A 21,698-nucleotide genomic window follows, 5' to 3' on the forward strand; every position below is an offset into this window, starting at 1 on the left:
AGCATTATACATTTCACTAATCAATAAATCAATAAATGCCACTTCAAATCAAACATGTTTTCCACATGATTTTCAATTTCTTATATTAAAGCTTTTTTGAGTGTTATACATCTGATTGAATTACAATTGAGTGTTGAAGCACTATAGCCACAGTAAAAATGCCTTCATTTGCTAATTTTTTCCTCCAAAATAGATCATAGACTTGATATGTTATACTGAAATTATTTAAATAGGTGTGAAGACACAGAAAAATAAGTGCATTGCTTCGAGTGCTTTAGCATGATTTATTATCAGTGAAAGAAAATCATAGCCAGCCAGTTATTTTTCTTAACGCTAGTTAAGCAAGCAAAGAAGCTTTCCCTTCACCGACAGTCAAAGCGGTACCTTATCATTGCTATCCGCTACGCAATTTCAAACCGGAACACACGGTTGGCAGTGAAATTAACCAGCAGCCGGAGAGGAAGAAAAGTCTCATTTTCCCTTTAAACAATGCACACGCGGGTCTGGCTGGCTGTAAATCATCATGTGGCACATGTGGCCGGAGAGTGCGTCTAACGAAGACGAGTGACGCTGATAATTGTTATCGCCACCCTCTGCAAGGGCCCCCCCACTAACCCGTGGCATGGCAATGAAAAGCGTATGCGGTGGTGGCCCTTTCCCGCCATACGATAACCACCACTCGCGGTTGTATTGTTTAGCGCTTGACAAAAGCTGGCAAACACCAATTTCAATAGACAGCCTTTGCTCGCGCCCCTCATCCCACGTACACCGTGCAGTGCGTGTGTGTGTGTGTGTGTGTGTGCAACATCGGCTGACGCTGGCCACCGGGACACGCGTTGCATCGCAGGAAAGTGAAAGGCTGCTGGATTATGCTGCTGACTGATGCGGCGCGGCTTGAGCGCACAAAAGCGAACAAACTGTGCACAGCCGTTGGTTGTGAAATGGTCCATTGCAGGTGGATGGCAAGAGAGGCGATTTGTTTGAGCAACACGAAATGAAGCTTAAAGTAGCGATTTACCTCTGGCAAGGATTAATCCATAATGATCAGGCCCACCGTACAGGAAATGTTTAGTTAATGTGAGCACAGCAAGAGCCTTGCCGTGTCACGTGCGCGAAAGCTAGCATCGGTGTTTTGTTTTTTTGCGAGTCATTCGAGAAAGCAGCCAAATAAATAACCAACCAGTGCACGGGCGACAAAACCAAAATTGGCATCGTTTTTCCCGTTCGTTACCCCGGCGTTGCGATTCGAAGGCGGATGTAAAGCGTTAGGCAAACGTTATCCATGATGAGGCAATTGCAGGCGAGCTTTCCATGGCTTTCCTGCCGTTAACCCCGCTGCCATTTCTGCATGCGGTTCATTTTAATACGCAGATTAAAGAGGTAAAGAGCGGTGCGTTTATGTCAGAGACCGGGGACTGAGATTAAGTCGTTTCGCGATGCCGGTCTGCCATCAGTCAGGTGTCAAACGCCTGTTTGTCAAAGTGTCGGCTGTTTCCATTTCAAACAATTGGGAAGTGGTTGGGAATGGCCCTTGAGAACGGGCCCCGAACGGGACGGGCTATACTTACTCGCATTGTGGACGGCACCATGCTCGGGATCACTTTCCGGTGCAAAGTCGCGATCGATGCAGCAGGACCATATCATACCACCTGAGCAGAGATCGAGCGGTTTGCCGCCCCCGAGCACGCAGGACAGGGACAGGCCGCACTCGAACTTGCGCCCCTTGTGTCGGCATGTTTGGGGAATCACTGAAAGGAGAGTTCAATGTAAGAAAGTTTTAATAAATTGAAAGCAAATTCAAAACTAACGTTAATTAAAAAAGGCATTGTTAAAAAGAAAAATAATAATAATAAGCGTAAGTGTAGTAATAATCAGAGTGCAAAGATGAGGAAAATTCAAAAAGCATAAACAACAACTGAAAATATTAAAATAAAAAAACAAGACATAACAAAAAATAATAAATAAATTAAAAAAACAAGATAACATTTTAAACAAGTAAATTAAAAATAACAGTAATATTGGTAAAACAAGTAACTTTTAGGCAAACTATGTTATTAGTTCAAAATTACAAGGTTTTCCAGGGGTTCTCATAGTGGTGGGACACTTCCTTGAATTTTTTCTTATTTGAACTTCATATGATGGTAATTGGACTCTAAGGCACCCTTTTTGGACAGGCTCCATGGAAATTCCTATTGGTTTTGTCCAACACGAGTTCTATAGTGTTCAATTCCTATAATATAAAGTTCATTTCACATAAGAAAGAGTCAATAAAGTGTATCACAGCTATGGGCACTCCTGGAAAAACCTGTAATAATAAAAAGAAGGTTGAAATAAAATGTTTTTAAATGAAGGAAATATCCAAGTTTTGTTACATAATAAATTATATCTTTCTTAAAATAACGTACGACACCACGCAAACAAATAGTACATTTAATAAACAAACAAAAACTAGAAGTTCCGTTAAGAGTTTAAAAGTCATAAAACAAATAAATGAAATAGGATAAACATTGAACGGTTAATATGAGAATGCATTAAGAAAGCATATAAATTGTCACAGAATGCAAACAAAATGTATGTTGCTATTGTATGAAGTTTTTTTTTATTCAAGAGGAACGACCCAAAAAGGCCGTATTGCTTTTAAGAAGTTCTAACCACCGTTAAAATGGTTAATGACTAGTGAATAAACCTAACGTTCAGTGAAAAATACAAGTAAATATGTGCATACATCATAAAAACTGAGTGTTTTTATTTGTCTGCTGTTCGACACTAATAGCTTTGGCTATCGGTCTGAATTCTTAAAGGTAAAACAAAATGACTTTTTCATCAATTCCAGAAGATTTTTTTTACTAATTTATGATAAACAGAAACGATCAAAGGTGTTAATATTTTTTTTCAAAACAAAAATTTTCATTTATAAACCAGACAGTCGTTTCATTCCCTTGAACGAACAATTTCCCACAACACTCATCGCTTTCAAGATCGCGTTTCAACCTACTTCTACCCAGCAGCTCAATGATCGAGTTTTGACCGTAATCCTCATTGTTGAACGTTTGTCGCTTCCCGAGCGCATCCAGTATCAATATATCCTGCTCTTGCTGTGGCGATGGACCACTTTGACCACCGACCGTTTCCATCAGCAAGATGAGCACCACCAACAGCATGTGGCATGCGAGCGTGGACCGTAACCGGTGTTCACCGGTTCGCCGCAGTATCGACATCCTCTGACACACGTTATCTAGCAGGTGCATTATTGGCTTGCTTCGCGTTATTGTTGCCCACAAGCCGTTACAGGATCACGCGCGCGCTTGCGTGATTATGAAACAGATTCACCTTTTGCACCTTTACACCAAGCACACCTGTACGCACATTTGCTTTGCACCGAAGCCGCTCTTTTGTCGTCACGTGGTGGAACTAATCTATGCAGCGCCGTACACTATACACCCTCACCGACACGAAAAAGTGTGCAAAAAAAAACTCAGCCGTATCCAGTCGGTGGCACTAATTTCGGGCCGCAACGTTAACGTAACACGCGTATTATCATCATCAGCAGCATTATGGAACAGAAGGTGAGGAGCGGTGGGAACGAGACGACTACAAGAAACACAAAAAAAGGAAACACTTTCTTATTTCGCGCAGCAACACTTTTTACTTCTTTTCACTACCACTGCCAGACACAGTGCCACAAAATTCGGGAGCCGGATGCGTTTTTTATTTCTTCTTTCGCTTTTGGGTTCGCTTTCTGTGCGTGATGATGAACGCAGAACCAGTGACAACAGCGAAGACTCACGAAATACAGGAAAGGAAAAACACAATGATGATGCCTTGGTGGCTGTATGCTCCAGTGATGCCGTCAAGTGGTCAAAATTTCCCACCACCACTTCCGGTGTTGCAGATGCGGCTCGGCCCGGCCGTTGCGCAACACTTCAATCGGCTGACTTTGGCCAATGGAAGCTGCCCTGGCAACTCGATACGATCCCAGGCTCGGTGAGTTTTTTTTGCAATGAAATGAATTGCAAAAGACGATGATGATTGCACCGATTGCACACCGTATCACTTCCGAACGGCAGGGGGGAGGAAGCACTTTAAATGGACCTTTTACATGCAACTACACTTGCCACACTACAGCGACTGCAGTCGGATCATTAAGCCCTGCTGCTAGCGCTCCTTGCAAGAAAGGAGCACTTTGCCCGATCGGTACAATGAACTCTCACAAACTGATGGATCTTTTGCTATACACTAGCATACACAAACACACAGATACGTGAAAGCAACACATGCACACATTCATCAGTGGCTCCAACACCCGCACAATGTGCGCTCTCGTTTGCGGTCGAGCGATCTATATACCGTGGCACCAGACCGTGCGCTGCGCCGGGGGGAGATGAGAATTCTTCTCTCCACCTTCGCGAGCACCGCTCAAGATGTTCCCACGTATCTGCCCGCCCGGTGGAGTGTGGACGCGAGTGGTAGGCACGCTTGGGGCCACGACGCAGGCAATTTCACTTTCTGTTGCAGGCGCACACCTTTCTTCGGCCTCTCTGCTTGCTGTACCGCGCGTGACCGTGGGACCACGGTCAGCAGTCGCTCCGGCAGGTCGCGGGTCGCGGCTGTGCGAGGGCTGTGCGAGGGCCAGTGGATAATGAACGGCGATAAGGCGTGAGCGGGAAGAGGGCCGTCGAGTTCAATTCAGGTTCAGTGAGCTGAGGTTCTTCATCTTGACACGCTAATGACGCCCTACGAACTCTGTTGCGATCGTCGTAACCTTCCCAAATGCTTTCGCTCGGCTCGGGGTCTCGGGAAATGAAATTAACTTTCAATCAGATCTGTGTGTAGCACTTGGATGTATTTTGTTTTTGCACCACACTACCAAACACTCTTGCACACTGTCACCTTGTTTTGATCGCGTCACTGCAGCAAACTTTCACGCCGTCCCAATCCGTGCACGCGTTCGAACACGCCGTGGGAGAAAGGAACTACCCCGTCACGATCGCTTTGTCGAAGGAGCAAAAACGGTGGGGGGGAAGAAAGGAAGAAATAAAAAAACAGACAGGACCGCACCACCACAACAGGCACACGCGTCTTGCTTGAGGGTCGCCGATGAACTGACGCGTACCAGCCGCGGTGCAGTCAGCATGCGGTCCAACCCCGCGCAAACGATCGCGGAGGGAACAGCTTGATGGAGACAAAGAGTCGCTCGGATTCGAAGATGAACTCGCTGAGTACCTTTCTCCTAGTGGTGGGTGGTAGCGTGCTCGCTTAAGGGTGGTGTTCACTGCACAGCGGGTGAGTTCCGAAGACGTTGTTTTGTTTGTTTTAATCAACTTGGGAGACAGCATCACGGTTAACCCGCGGAGCGGAGTCATGTGCGAATTAACGGAGGTTCGTCGCTTGTTCGGTGGTGTGTCGGGCGTTGAAGTCGTTTGTTTTTATTCGAGTGCAGCGTCGTTCCGGGTGTACCCGCGCAGTGGTGACTGATCGAGACGGGCCCGATAAGAATGCGGAGCAGCAATTACTGTGCCAGCACTGGGTTGCTTCCGGTGCAGTGGGTAGAATGTTCCGGGAGTGGTGTTATGGCATGATCTTAACACGCTTTGCGTCGATTTGGATGGATGTGTTGCATGGAGTAACGGGTTCTGCCAGGGGTTTCGAAAAAGGGCACGACGGTGCGTTTAGGGCATGGCATGTGAGGTAATTCTCTTGTGTGATATAATTGTTGGAGTAGATAAAGTGTAACAATATCTAGATGATCATGGCGTGATACAACGAACAGCACGCATGTGCTGCGATTGACCTAGTAAAGGGTAATGTTTAAGCAGAGTTCTATTGTTTTGCTTTAATACTTTATACTGTGAACAGTATTTTGGTTGAAATGCATCACTATCTTGAGTAACAGATTTAAATAAAAAAATGCCAAAATTCCAATTAAAACCGTTTACCGAAGCAAGCTGGTGCTCCATTGATTATTTATTTTAGTTTTCAATAAATATTACAAAAATGATTCAACTTGTGTTCAAATACATTCAAATGAATGTGTTACCATTAGTTCTTGATAAATTGTACAAGAAAATTATTCAATGCTTCTTTTAAGGGGAAATTTTTTGCACTCAATATACTGCGATCAATCTCGATCATCTTTTTAGATTGAAATGGATCTTAAATTGAAAATAATATTTTATTTTTCTTAATACCTTATTCTATCAAAAAAACCTTAAATGTCACAATTTAAATTAGTTTAAATGCAAACTGGAATCGAGGGCAGTAATTAGCATGTCTCAAGGCACAATTTTCCTTGCGCGACGAGGAAGACGGATCTACAAAAAGTTTTCACTTTAATTGCCGCCCCATGGAAACTAGTCAGTGAGTTCTGGCCCTTTTCCGATTCCTCCCCCACAAACCAGCCACAAAATGAAGAAAAAATAATAGCAATTTTCCATTTGTGCGCTTCTCTCTTTCTCTGCTGCCGCGAAGTTTTCGCTTCCAATCCATCTTATCCGAACTGGTGCACAAACTGCATCAAGCAAAGGCCTCACGCCGTCTCTTTGTCACGCTCTCTATTATATCACTTCACCCAAATACACCGCAAGCGCCTTGCCGAGCACTTACCACTAAGCTTACGCCGATTGCACATTATGCATACACGCTCATCCTCCTCCTGGGTCCGGCCGGCCCATGTGTCACCGTGGAAGGTGTCGAAAGTGTTTCAGTCGCCGATCGCCGGGGCCCGGCAGTTTTGGCGTTGGCAATGGTGGTCTCGGTTTGCGGTTTTAGCGTGAATAGTGAGCCAGCCCGCATAAAAAGAGAGCGGACGCAAACACACACACACAAACACATTTATTCGCCAGTGCAGGAGAAAGTGCCTGAAATTGTACGGCACCGGCGCTAGTGGAGGGAGTTTGGTATTGCTAAGTCTTGAACGATCGGGACACAGTGGTAAGGTGTGCGATGGCGCAAAAATAATCCCTCCCAAGCGCTCGGTCGGTGGTTTAGCTTAAAACGCGTTGTTCGTATAAGAAGCCATGTGTCATCAGTGGTGTAACTGCTGCTGAAGTGGAAGCAACCACAAAGCGACATTCGATCAGGGTTTCGGCGCTAATCCGCCTGTAATGAAGCTGTCCATTTGTGATTAGTCTGTCCGAGTTGAATAATTCTGTACGCTGTCACCGATCGCAACATAATCGTCGAGAGCCGGGGTCTCCCAGAGAGAGGGTCTCACTTACATAACGTCTGCACAACCACCCGCACACTATAGGATCGCAGCGGCAGGGCGCCTTTGCTACCTTTTGCTGTCCACCATTTCCCTGGGCTGTTTTTCGGTCATATTTATCGCCCGATCGCCCTCTTCCGACGGCCCGCTTGCGAAAGAAAGAAAGAAAGCGAAAGTGAGCGAAAGATTGAGGCCGCCCCGTTTACTTTCTCTTTCCGGTTGCGGTTTATTTGGTCACCGTTGCTATTTTCGAGAGGGCATGAAATTGGACTCGTTCCGTCTTTTTCGGCCAGCGGGTGCCGCGACTTTCCACGGATGGGCTTGGGTGGGTGCTTATTGTGATTGTGAGTGTGTTTCCAATGGGAAGGAAGATGCTTTATGACGCGACTGTGTCTGTGTCAGTGGAACAGACAGTAAGCCAATGCGGTGTGACAATCTCACTGCAATGATGTGACGGTAAAGTTATTAAACGCACAATTCGCACATTAATGTTTCGACAGTTTGACGAGTCCCGCTCGCTTCCCACCCGTGCATTATGCGTGAGTGCGCACTGTTGCGTAAGTGTTGGCAGCAGTTCGGTGCGAGGCACGACATTTTTGGAGGAAGCAGGTAGCTTCGACCGTTTCAAATGTGTCTGTGAGCTGGCGAGGTACACTTTATTTGATTTTAATAATGTGCGAAAATGACACAATAATGATTGTTATCGAACGCAAAACCCAAACAGTGTTTTCCGGTCGATTACATGATAGCTCGGGGTGATAGAAATAATACGTTTATAATTGCAATATGAGTGAAATAAAACGAAATGGAAAGAAAACAGTTTGTAGATAGCGACCAAATGGTAATGTTCTTGCTTCCCTTATTGCATACTTTGAAGTATCTGGTAATTCCCTTATTGTATACTTTGAAGTATTTTTTAGTTTAATATTGAGACAAATGACATCAGTGATCATCAAGTGGTCAGATCATTCTCACACAAAATTGTTTAATTTTTTTAATGACAGGTTAGTAGACTTCAATAGAATAAGGTACATGATGCTTTTTACGATCAAATAAACTAAATAAAAATATTTATGTAGGCGAATTTTGAAATGAGAAACAAAAAAGTAAACAAATATTATGTTGAAAAGAGTAAACTTAATGTATTTTATTTTGCTTCAAAAATTTTCTAAGCACAATTAAAAATGTTAGAATCATATACAGTCTGTTCCCGGGTTACGCGGTTTGTGCGTTCCCGAGGAATCCGCGTAACTCGAATATCCTTGTAAGTCGAATTTCGAGATTTTCGGTCAAATGACATTAGATTACTCGATATTTTTTATTCAATTTAGTATTTGTATACACTTAATCATTTATTTGATACGATTCGTGCAAAACATTATGATGTTTTTGGCTTTTTAGTGGATTAAATTTATCAGCAAAAATGAAATTTGTACTGCATTGGACAATTCTTGAAGCAAATTGCACTGATTTGACATTTTGTGTGTCAAATAAAAAAACCGAGAACCGCGTAATTCGGGAACAGACTGTACAGTATATTCCCGAGTTCCGCGGTTCTCGACTGACGCGAATTTGGTTTTCTAAATTGGGCAGTTCATGAGTTGATCCAAAAAATGTCAAACGGAAGGAAAATTGCTTTATTGCTAAAGATTGGAAACTATTTCAAAGTCAGAGCTTTCATAGTTTTAAGCACTAATCGTATGAAATAAATTATTTAGTGTATCAAAGTACCAAATTTAATTAAAAAATCGTAAATTATCAAATGCATTTTGATAAAAAAATTAATAATTGACAATTGAAAGGTATTCTCCGATATATGCTATAGACGATTTATGCTATTTTTCTAAAACCAATTTTATGAGTATGACTATACTTTCAGCAAATTGTAGTGATTTGACACATCAATTGTCACATGCCAGATAAATTCACTTTTGACCGAATAATAAAAACCGTTTAAAAAGTAAAAAATGAAATGTTTAGATGAAATCGGATCAATTTACTAATTTAATGGTTAAACATATTATACTTCCAGCAAAATTATACGAAAATGAGCTATAATTTTTCTGAAATCTTCGAAATTCACTATGCTAATATTGCCTCTGGAACGCAAAACCGATCGGGAACATACTGTACATCAAAATCTTTGTGTTTTTTTTTTCAAAGCGATTGTGCTTACTTAGTTTAATACTCTCAATTAGTCGCAATAATCCACAGACATTGTCGATCGTAAATACTACCTAGCGATTAATCTCCAAAGCTCCATTTTATGTTATTAACTACAAAACCAAACCACACCACAACAAATCACCAACATTTCCTCCCAAATCGTCATACACATGGTCTCGAACCATCCGTTCTAATTACTCACTTCCGTCGAACTCTTCGAAGAATCGGCCCTGCTTCGGCAGCTGGCGGCTGATGAGGGTGCGCAAATTTTCCCGATCCAGCACCTCGTTGAAGTGCGCGTTGGCGCTGGCTGTCCCTCCATCGGCGGGCGGGTTCTGTGCTGCTACCGCGAGCACGGCAACGGCAGCGATCTGCAGCAACGAAGCGAAGCTCCAACCAGGATGCAGCCGCTGCAGTGGAAATCTGCAACGCATAGCGAGAGTTCCTTCGACGCCCGCGCTAAGCCTTGCGTGTGCACGTGCGCTGGCTGCAAACTTCCCCTTTTCACTGGAACCGGTTTCGAAATGGACAGACCTACACACACACACACACGTAAAGCCCACGCTCGATCGCGTAATCACTCTCACTATCCGGTCGAATCGAAGGGGTGGACGCGAGGGTTTGTTTTCGTTTGGTCGGAAGGTGTGACACGCGCGATTTGACGATTGACGATTACGATAGCAGGTCACGATTAGGCTTTTTGGGGGACCTAATTTTTTCGACCGATCATTGGGCAAGTGAACTTGGAACTGGAAAAGACGGCCAGCCTTATGCGTTTGTCACAACGGTTTATCTAATGGGTGGGAATTGAAACGGTTGAATCCGTGCGTGCTGGTTCGGAAACGAGGCCACGGGGAATGCACCGAGGAGGACGAACGCTGCAGGAAACTGGATTCAGATGATACGTTTCACTTTCACAAACAGAAAAAAAAGCACCACGAACTAATGGCGGGAAGGCACTTTGGGGGCTCACAGTGACTCGTTTCTTTTTATTAGTGATTTCTACTGAAATAATCACCAACCAAGTGATTGAAATTTCCGTTTTATTTCAACACACACACACAAACACCCGAGACGAGATAAAATGATAGCACGAGATAAAATGATAGGCCTTGCTTGCTGACACAGCGGACACTTTGGGTCCCACGAGGGTTACATGGGCCGCCTCTGGTGGAGAGCGGATGATCGTCGTTTGATCCGTTCGCGCGGATCAGACCAAGCGGATCACTTCCGAATTGGCTTTGGCGGGAGTTTCAGGGGGCAGGAAGCTGGGGGTGCAAAGCAGGCACAAAAATGAAAGCTTTTTGTTGTGGTGGTGCCTGTGGACTTCACTTTCACAGAGGCTGGTCGACACAGGAGCACACAGACGCGCGCGCACGAACGAACGAATGACCTGTCACTGAGCTGTAGCTGTAGTATTTGCAGAAATGGCTCGCACTGGTAGGAAATATTGGACAAACCTACTCTTCCCACAAACACACCTTTCTTCTTCCTCCCCCACTTGTTGTGGGCGTTATGCAACCGTTTCTTCTTGCGCACGCGCGCGCGTTATGGAATTATGAATCACTCGACTCCCTCCCGTCGACCGTTTTTCGAAAACCGACCGTCAAGGTTGCAGACCCCGTTTTGGGGGAACCGGATAGGCGATCGGTGGAAAACCCTTACGTACGTACGATGCGATCGTGGCGCTGTCTACCGGGACACTGTGGCCGGTTTCGTGCCGTGGCTGGTGGTGGCTCGCCGGTTCAATCTCTTGTCCCACCACAACCGCACACCGCACACCATGGCAGCGGTTTTTGCCTGGGCGGTTTGGCGGTTGGCTCGTTGACTCGATGGTTAGAAGAGAAAAACGAGCCAACCACATATGGAAACGCTCACAAAAGCCTCAACGAGCGGACGGAACAGTTCACGATCACGACACACACACAAACACACACGAGCAGTATCACTGCGATAGGGAGGAAGCAAACACCGAAGCAAGCAGCCTTAACGACCCTCCCGGTAGAGCTTGCCTGCTTGCTCGAGCTGCAGGAAAAAGGTTTATCCGGAAGGGTAAAGTACCTCCGGGGGGAGTTTTGTGTTTTCGATCAGCCACCGGCGCTAAGGTGGAAGCTTTATAGCTTCGCATTATCATTCCTCATGGTCTGATTCTTGCCGTTGACGGCTGGTGTGTGTGTTTCATCAGAAGACATATCAAACCCGCCACCACCCAAAAAACGGTATTTGAGTAACTTATTTTATGGCATAACGTTTTTTTCTACCGCACAAAATATGATCAAAGCCCGAATTTAGCACAACATTTAACCCATCTAGGGGAGTGATGAATGCTTCACTTACCCAGTGGCTACCGCATACGAGCCTCTGCGATCGCGCGGATAGTTGCGAACGCTTCCTCTCTTCGGTGGCCATAAAAAACACAACACTTCCTACCCCGGACCCCAGCACTGCCATGCAGTATGTGTATCGGAACTTTCGCAAAAATGTTGTTAAACATTTCTCCCGACCAGGCCTACGCTTCCGTGGGCCGACCATCCGGAGACCGTGTGCGCCGGTTGACCGTGACGCGATCACGGTATCAGATCCTCGGTCTAGCTGTGGGAAATAATTAGCCCGGCGATGGGTGCTCGGGTGCTGGGGAGTGAGTGTGTACGGTTGTGTGTGTTTGTGTTTAGGTGGAGCCGGTGAGGCTCGATAGTTTGGAAGGCTAATTTCACTTTGACCGCTTGGGCCGGTGAAAAGGTGAGAAAAACAGAGGAAACCGATAGGTGCGCAAAACAGGCGGAAGCTCAATAGAGCGGTACGGTGTGCGGTAGGTGTGCGGTACGGGTGGTCGGGGGGCACTGTTTTAATGGTGTGATTTATTTCCTATGGCTTTTTCATGCGTGCAATTTTGTTCTGCTGGAAAAGGCCTTAGTAACGATTTTAGAGGATTAAAAAAGAGGTATGTGTGACTTTTTTTTTATACAAAGTAAAATATTTTTATTCGAGTTCAATTCAATCAATCTAAAATAATGGATATAATATGAATGACTGTTACTATTTTGAAACTTGATTGATTTTGTGGTTGTGGTTTAACTCTCATCCTATTGCGTTGAACAAATTACTCTATTTGAATCTAACATTAATCTTTCCTACATGATCTACTGTCGTAGCGCCTTAAAATGAAAAATAAAGTAAGTATAGAAAATAAACGGGAAAAAATAAAGTGATATATTCGTCAACTTGAATGACTCAATAGCATGCCCATCACGGGTTCAAGCCTAGAATGGATCGTTTCCCCGTAGCAAAGATTGACTCCGCTGCGTGGTAATTAATTAAGTCTCGAAAGCCTGTATTGGCAGGCATGTCTTCATTTAATTCCAATACGAAATACGGTAGAAACTGACAAACTAAAATTTAAATCAGTTCTAAAAGCTACTCTCTAAGGGGTGATGCGGGTTGCATAATGCACAGGGGGCGACAAAAGAATCTGATCATAGGGTATGCAATCCGCACAACGGTAGCCAAATCGATTTTAAACTAAATTTACAAGTAGCAATGATACGTTACGAAGCATATTAATACAATTTATTAATTATATAAGAAGACAAAGGTATATAGAAAGGTATTTCTTTTAAAAATCGTTTTTAATGATAATATTTTTTTTCATACAGAAATTGAAGGATTTTTTTTATACGACTAACAGATTTACCCGGTTTTAAATGGGTTAGTTTGTTTTTCTGATTTAATTTAAAAGGATAGTTATTCCTAATACATATTTAAAAGGGTAGCTGTAAAAAATATGTTTAATCTGATGGCATTTTGCCGTCTTTTGTTTCTTCTTATATGGCTCAACAATAATATTTGGTTTAGCCCTATTGTAGCTTTTCATTGGCTTTGCTATTGTCAGACTAGTTTACATTGAAAGCATGATTTGGACTGCAAAATCCCATTAGCTTATCAATACATCTTTTTGTGATTAACTTATATATATTTTTTAAAAGTTCTCAAACAATCAAATCATTTAATCGAACCACACGAATCAACCTTGTACAAAGCGTATGGAAAGACTTGATTTAATGAATAAGCCTATGAATATTTGAAGGCCGGCATGACTGATTAGGTCGTTATGCAAGACTTTGCAGTCTTCTTCGTAGAAAACACCATAAGAAGCAAAAGTTCATAAATTATCAAAGGTAGTTCCTGCTATCTATATTCAGATATTTTTCTCAAATCTCTGGCAGATAAAAAAAGCATTTCCCATTAAAAATATACAAAAAATACCAGTATTTCGTAGAGCTTTTATTTGAATTTTGAGCTCGTGTTTCGGTCTTTTTGTCTTAAGCTTTTTGATTGTGATATTACGGCAACCACACTCTTATTAGTAGAAACAACTGATTACGTACGATAAATAATTTATTTCATAAAATTCATTGCATTGTTCGCTCGCTCTAGAAAGTAGCGTCACTTGAAGAATACAGAGAGCAGTCAGTCAATCATTCAAACTAGTAAAATCTTCCTAAGAAATTGTGTAGCACAGTAGCTTTTGAAACGTTTTGCACCACTAGTAAGGGTAGAAGATTTTCATCGTTTTGTTACGTTTTGTTTGCATCGTTCGTAGATTAAAAAAAGGAAAAAAGATCACAATAGTGTGCTGCATTCGCTTTCGCCAGGTTGATTAAAATGCTATCTCAATAAATAATCAATACTGTTTTTACTGCACCGCTGGTTTGCACTGTTTTCGGGAGGGGGGGGGGTGAAGAGAGCACCACGGGAAGACATACGGTATGCCCCTCCCTGCCTTACGCATAGATAACGCTCTGTATCCATTTGATTGTTTTCTGCACATTGTGGTAGATGCCGGGCTGATGGTCAACGCCACAGCCGAACCCAGCGCTGGTAATGCCGATCAGCGTGTACCGCCCGCGATCGTTGATAATGAGCGGCCCACCCGAGTCACCCAAGCAAGCATCCTGATGTCCATCGGAATGGCCGGCGCAGAACATCTCGTTGAACAGCTCCACGTTGATGTTTTTGCTGCTGTGCCATCGCAAGCATTCTTTTGTACCTAAAAACACAACAAAAAACACCATACATTATAATAGACGTCACTGCTTAAACCAATGCTCCCTTACTAATGATAGGAACGGCCGCCGTTCGAAGGATGTTGGTTCCCGTCTGGCCCATGTTGGCGTTGGTTTTGCCCCACCCGGCAATGATGCCCTTGCGGCCGACCAGCTCCAGTGGTCGCATCGGCAGACAGATGGGCAGTATGTGTGACTTGTAGCCGGCCGGCCGGGTAAGCTTCAGCAGGGCCAAATCGTACCGGTCCGGTTGCGTCATGCGGAAGATAAACTTCGGATGGACGATTTTCATTTCCACCCGATGCTTCTCCGCCGGCAGGGGTTCAACAATTTTGCCCGAGTTTTGCGTATCGAGCTCGCCCAGATAGATGAGGATGTCCTTCAGCCGGGCCTGCTGGATGCAGTGGGCCGCAGTGGCGACGAACCGGCGCGACACCAGCACTCCACCGCACTGGTACTCCGCTATGCGGATGTGCGCCTGCCACGGGTACTCGGCAAAGTTGGCCGTCCGTCCGCCGATGATGCGCTTCTGCAGCGTGTTCTGTGACGTTTGCGGAATGCCACATTCGTTCTGCGGGTGAAGAAGAGGCTTAATATTAATTGTGCTCCAATTGGTATTTATGAGGATTATTATACTCGCCTGCATCAGCTGGTCGGAGCGACGGTGGAAGAAGCTTTTCTTCTTGGTAAAGCTTTGGGGTGGAACAAGCATGTTGGGTCGGTTCACCGGTACGATGGGCTGCAGCACTGGCACCATCGGTACCATCGGTCCGGCGTACGCTACCTTCGGCGCAAGGACGGCACTCGATTGCTCATTGTCGTACACACAGCAGGACATGAGCCATCGGTTTTCGCCACAGCCGGACACGTGCCGTCCACCCTCCAGCCAGCAGGAGAAGGAAAGCCGACAGGTGCGGACCTGGTTCTGGTAGACGCAGGTGTCCGGCAGACCCAGCACATTATGAATGATGTCTGCAAAGGATAGGAAAAATGAGATTCGGTTTTGGTCATAAAAATAAGATTATTCAATAAATTATCTGAATCGATTTTGCGAGAGTAGTTTATCAACTTTGAACAAAATGTCTAGAACAGTCTAGAAATGTCCAACATGCTGCGTTGGATTAGGTTAAAAAAAACTTGAAGATGGCGAACAATCCAGTTCATTCTACTAACGTTTGCATTTAAAAAAATGACAAAAAATGTCGATTTTTCATGCACCTTAATCCGCACTAACGAAACAATATTTACACTTTCAATAGTAGTATCCCTTCAGCTAGCAGAAAAAATTTGATACTTCTATTAGTCGAACTATAACCGTGAGGGACAAAAAAGTAAAACAACTTCGTTCAAAAGCGTGCGCAATCAAAAAACGGCACCCCGTAGCATCTAAAATGAACTCCATGCTTTAGTTTGTGGACGTCATAGGCCTGTTCCGGCAACTACAACATCTTGGAACTATTAGACAACAATCAGAGCATCGAAAGAAAGCCCAGTTCCAAATGGCCGACGAACCTGAGCGACAAGAAGCTCCAAATGATGCTGAAAATGAAGACCGAGGGAAAAGTTTCTACAACGCTGTGTTTATTTGGCCGGGAGGTCGATGCCACTGGTCATACAGTGTAATAGCTCCTAGAAAACATGAACAAACATATCAGGAAGCAGAAAACCGTAGCCACAGGCAGTGGCAAGCTATAACGCCAAAATTCAATCCAATCGTTTTAGGCGAATTTCGGCAGAATTTCGATATAACACCCTAGTCCGCAAACTGGTCTAAAATCCCCCAGCTGCGTCCCACCGACATTTTCTGAACCAATATTATGCAAACGCTCTATACCAACACTTTTGTCGCGAAAAATGAAGAGGAGTTGTTAAAAATCAAAGGTAGTTCTTAAACATATATTTACACGAATTTCTTCGTCCGCCATACGTTTGTTTTCTTCAGCCACCCGAAAAAAGGTCATTTTTTATAGAAAACATTAGAAATTAAAACTAAAATTCAAAAACTGAAAGAGCAAAATTTTTTCGTTCCTCTGAAGCGTTCAACTAAATTCGTCTCCATTTGTTCTCACGCACTTATTTATGTTTCAAGAACCTGGCTAAATAGTTCAACGCCAGTGCGTTGCTCCGTTTACTCCATCCGTTAATAGTCTTCGTCGAATCGTAATTAGTAGTTCGCGTATCCCTACCCAAGCAGTTTATTGTTCACATTTCTGTGTATTCCACGTTCGTTTGTGTAATGGGCAATTTTGAGCTTTTCTAGACTAACGAACTAAACTGTCTTAAAACTATTTAGTGGACCTAGTTAGATCATTTTAAAGAACAGAAGAAACTGAACATGTCTAATTATTGCTTATCGTGGTTTGATGTCATTGTTGAATTGAAATTTTAATGAACTTAAATACAAAATATAAAAATCTGTGTATTATTCATTCATTTCAATAGCTACGTGTGCTTTAATGCAGCCACGTTTCAATTTCATGAGCTGTTAAGAGGAGCAAATAGTGATTGTTTCACAAGCGAAAATTAAAATACAGCCATAACCATCCACAATAGACAGCAATAAGAGGTGATTGCATTGAACGGGATAGGTTAAGTTGTTAACAAAAAAAAAAAACATTAATCATCAAAGTAATTACAAAGCACCATCGCTTTGCAAGATGGTAGCTGCCGCCGCATGACGAATTCCAATCGCTTGCGAAATCCAACACAACACTGCTTCAAATGCTGCCCAGTGGCTTCCCTCTGCGATTGCAACACTCAAAACTTTGTGCCCGGCGTTTGCTTCAGCAAGCGCAACCGCGATTACTCTTCATATTTCACCTGTCACGGTGAAGCATCGACTGGTGCAAGCTAGATGGGAGAAAAAATTGACCACTATGTCAGGGCTGTCTGTGCACTCCGGGCGGGCACAATCTCGACTGGCAGCACACGGCCGGTACGGATGCTGTTTGATCTTCGGTGCTGGTGAGGTGCTGCTCCCACCAAACGCAACGAGCGGGGGGGCACAGTGAATTGGCAACATTTCGTAGCCCCAACTTCCTAGCTCCTCATTAACCTACATCCGGACCAGGTGGATCGGATCCTCCTTCTCCCTGTGGCAGACCCCTTATGGAATGGGGCAATTACTTTCCGATCGCTGACCGTTCGATGCGAGATTCGCGATCGTCCAATCTGGGCGCGCTCGTTGATGATAGTGCAGCCGAGCAGGCGTGACCTCGAACTTCACGGGACGGACGCGCACGGGCACAAAAGCGTGCGTGAAATCCGTCACAATCGTCCACATGTTACGATCGGTGGATTTTGGAGAAAAAGGGTGGGCACACCGAACGATGGCCTAATTTGTGCCTTTCTGGCGTGGGTAAGATCGGTGTAAAGAAGTGTTTTTCCCCCCTGAATGGCTACAAAACGTTAGACAGGCAGAAATATTAGCTTTGTTCGGACCAAATCCCAGTCGCATTGGTCGCACGAGAACACGATCAATCTAAACGGAATGGAGCACGCTGAGTAGCAACTCGGTGTGAAATCGTTCCTAGAAATTATTGCAACAACACGTTGAAACAGCTTCAAACGGTGCACGAGGTACCTAGAAGCGAAACTTACTTGCGTGTACAAGCGTGGAAAAGCATCCGAACCAAATCAGCAATCCTACGGTGCAGGTTGGGAAATGCCCTGAGAGCATCTTCTTCTGTTTGCGGGCGGCCGACGATTGCGTCGTATTTTCATTCTTCTGAAATAGAAACGGTGAGAAGATCGTGAGATCAGTTGTGAGGTTTGCAATTTCGTGGGAGACGGCGAACCTGCTGGGAAGGTCGAAACTGGTTGAAGAATGGCTTCAAAGTTCGTTAGAATTAAATAGTGGTATTTTTTGAGTTTAGTGATCATTTCTAGTGGCTAAGCGCCGATCCCAGCCAAACAAGCATTGAAGAGTGTTACGGTTCAACATTCAAGTTATGCAACGGTGTGTAGAGGGATTTTATTTACATATTATAGGACATGCTTTGGCGTTCGAGCTGAGATAAGCTGCTTAAAAGCTGAACAATCTCACCCTCATCAGACCACAACAGACATAAATCAATTCATCTGGCCGAAAAAAATAAACGAGATTAGAAAACACCCGTTACCCGAACTAGACGCATTCCAATCAAAGGCACCAAAACAAGACAAACCAAAGATCAGCCCACCCGGCATGAAACACACGCGTCGACACCGAGCTATTAGCTGGTGCCGCCGAATCCTTCGCCGGGTGTCTCGATGCCCCATTGTGTGTGTGTGTTTGTGTGTACGTTTCGTGTCTCTCTAGTTTCGTCTGGCCTTGGCGAAGGTCGACGACGGTGTGGAGATGTGGAAAATAATGTTTTCTCGTTGCCACACGTTGCGTTCTTCATGTCATTCCGGCCACTGGCCACCGCAGACCCTCCTTAGGCCCCTTTTTCCGAGCTAAACGATCGGGCGTGTGTAGCGTAAACAGGCTTCACAGGTCTGTTTTGTATGCTTTTGCTTCCATCTTCCATTTTCACTCACTCTCCGACCATTATCTTTCACATTATGCTGCTTTTTGTATGCTTGTCCTTCTGCTCGCGCGGACCAAAGCGAACAGCAACAGCCACCCACTTTTCTCCGGGCCACCCATTTATGGCAAGAACGCGCACCCATCGCGGTGGGTGACGAGCGTCGGTGGCCGCGCGGTGCACTTAACGACGGTCGCTCGCCGACGTGCGTAATTAGTTTGTGTCTTCGTTGCTCACGTCGTTTTCGTTTACGCTGGGATGGCTGTTTTGCTCGATTGTTTTTTTTTCTCTTCAGCTTTTCTTTTTCCCCGGGCCGCGCGCGCGCGGGTCTTATTTAATGTCAGCGTCATGTCAAGTAAAGAGACGGAACAACGGACCCGCACGATGCGGCCGGCGAGAATAGCCAAATCACGTACGGTAATTGCAAGAATGTGGTTAGGCGTCCTGGGGAGAGATATCTTGCGCAGACATAAAAGCCCGAGCGTTTGTGTTAGGTTGGTAGGTAATGGATCTACTATGGAGCTTTAAGGCGTAGATGTGTGGGAACCAGCAAGGAGAAAATGCTTTGAAAGCGTCGCGTAGCATTGAACCTAGACAACGTGCAGTAATACGGTAACTAAATAACATTTAAATTTACGTAAAAATGCAAAGCTCATCTACAACGGTGCAGAAAGTGACAAACACGAATTAAATCCTAATCAACAATCGCCGGTCACTGCACACGGCTGATAACATCGGCAGTTTCATTTTCCGCGACCAGTCGATGGTGCATTATCATAATCAGCGCACCGTGATGGTGATGGAAAGTGGTGTCTGTGCTCCGAGTGCTCTACGGCTACATATCGGCGTATATCTTTTCGCAACATCGATCTGTTCCACGGTCATTTCCATAACGGAATTGTTCACAAAGTGGTTCGCCAATTGCCACTCGGTTTCACTTGGCAGGGGTGGGTGGAACATTTTCAACTTACACGCGTTCCAACGCGCTGATGTCCACTCGGCGGATGGTAGCGCCTCGCTGGGCATGTTCACGCTCACGCTCAGTAACGTTATCATTGATTAAATGTACAATCAACACTTGGAAGGATAATTAAAAACCAATTTCATGATTGAATTATTTATGAATGAAATTGATGAAAAGGTTGTTGCATGCTTCAACACTTCTTCATTATTGAAAAAACTATTGGATTTAATAAAAAACTGTTCAAAAGTTAGTTTGAGTGAAGCTTTTGTGAAGTCACTCAGGTAATATATAATCAGCCAAACCTGCCAATTTTTACATTATTGACACTTAAAGGTACAGGTCGATACAAAGCTCTTTTTGCATTAATACAAAGATCATGGATTTGACAGTTGTCTCGTTAGTTTCTACACGCATGCACACACGCTCGAAGCGAATTGGGTGTTAATATGGCGAATTTTTTACTTATTTTGGAGATTTTTCGTTTTTATTCATTTAATTAAAATATGAATATGTTTAAATGTGTTCTACCAACGAAAATTCGCACCAAACACACAGGTTTTACTGAAAATTAACTGTTTTTGATGCGCCAATTTCATCACAATGTCACAGGAATTTGAATGTTTTTGAGTGTGTGGCTCTCATCAATAATGAATTCATTTGCAATATCTTCAAAAAATATCGTTTTAAAGAGAATTTCAGAAAAAAAATCATCAATCGGAGTCAGCATCCATTACAATATGTAAACAAACGAACTGTCAACTGTCAAACCGAGACTACTTCTATTTACTTTCAGTTGTCAATTCCTTAGGCATGCATCAATCTGTATCCTATAAGGACTTTGCTTTCAGTGGAATAATATTCATTATCCAGGTTGGATCCATTGGACAGCCTTGTTTGGTAATATTGAATTGCATAATTTTCGAAGGAACAAAGATGCATTTATAAAATGTTTTTTCTTTCTTTTTTTCGCATTGAAATATTGGGTTTAATACTTTAAATACATTTAAAATAATCGAATCAAACCATGTTCAGTTTTTAAGGTTCAGCAAAAACAAAGATCTATCTTACATGAGTCGAATCGGCATTTGTTTAAATTTTTGTAGGATTTTTGTATGACAATCTGAAACTCTGAGGATAGTTTAGTATGTGTTTTGTATGGAGTGTTGACATATTTTGAGTCTCCAACTGCCAAACTCCATACAAGAAAGCTGGCTAGAATCGTAAATCTCCTCATTACTATAAAATTTTATCTTTAAATAGTACTGTCAATTTATCGATGCATCTGATCCTTTATTACTAGCATTGCTATCTGAAGTCGAATTTTGTTTTCCTGTTTGTTTAGAGATTATTATAATTATAGTATCTAAATGGGGTGAGGGTTGTTTTTTTTTTTAAATAATCTTTACACTGCAAATCGTTCATTTTGCTCGAAAAATTCACCACAACTCTGTGCTGTGCTAACCGCTCAGTAAGAAAAGCACATTAATGTTTCGAAATTTTCCTTAAAATATTCACACTAATTTGAGCGTATAATTTGAAGCTTGGTTGAAAATAAACGGTTTAATTTGTCTCAATTTGCCCCAAAGTGGCCCGGCGATACCGTTGTAATGATGCATTAGAAGCGACAAATGAATGTTATCGCGATGCTTTCTTCCCACGTCCGCCCAGCGCACAAAGCGACCGACGCTTTTTCTAGCTTATCAAAACATTTAGCATCGCAGCTTACCCTGGGCACCCCAGGGCCGATTCGTCTCCAAAGCAAAACCGTGCACCTACAGCTACCTCCAAGGGCC

The 21,698-nt window shown here is 43.7% G+C and overlaps 1 protein-coding gene across 1 annotated transcript in view; it reads right to left on the reverse strand.

Moving 5' to 3' along the window:
- LOC120899537 overlaps nucleotides 1–21,698 on the reverse strand; it is a 33,713-nt gene that overhangs the window by 5,141 nt on the left and 6,874 nt on the right. Inside the window, exons 2-8 of the mRNA XM_040305504.1 lie at nucleotides 18,034–18,160; nucleotides 15,074–15,405; nucleotides 14,485–15,004; nucleotides 14,155–14,417; nucleotides 9,573–9,741; nucleotides 2,996–3,295; nucleotides 1,569–1,748 (exon numbers count right to left, since the gene is read on the reverse strand). Of these exons, the coding sequence (XP_040161438.1) occupies nucleotides 1,569–1,748; nucleotides 2,996–3,295; nucleotides 9,573–9,741; nucleotides 14,155–14,417; nucleotides 14,485–15,004; nucleotides 15,074–15,405; nucleotides 18,034–18,112 (1,843 nt within the window). The 5' untranslated portion in view covers nucleotides 18,113–18,160. The remainder of the gene's footprint in view (nucleotides 1–1,568; nucleotides 1,749–2,995; nucleotides 3,296–9,572; nucleotides 9,742–14,154; nucleotides 14,418–14,484; nucleotides 15,005–15,073; nucleotides 15,406–18,033; nucleotides 18,161–21,698) is intronic.

Source organism: Anopheles arabiensis, chromosome 3 (assembly GCF_016920715.1).
Source record: "Anopheles arabiensis isolate DONGOLA chromosome 3, AaraD3, whole genome shotgun sequence".
Classification (NCBI taxonomy): Eukaryota; Metazoa; Arthropoda; class Insecta; order Diptera; family Culicidae; genus Anopheles; species Anopheles arabiensis.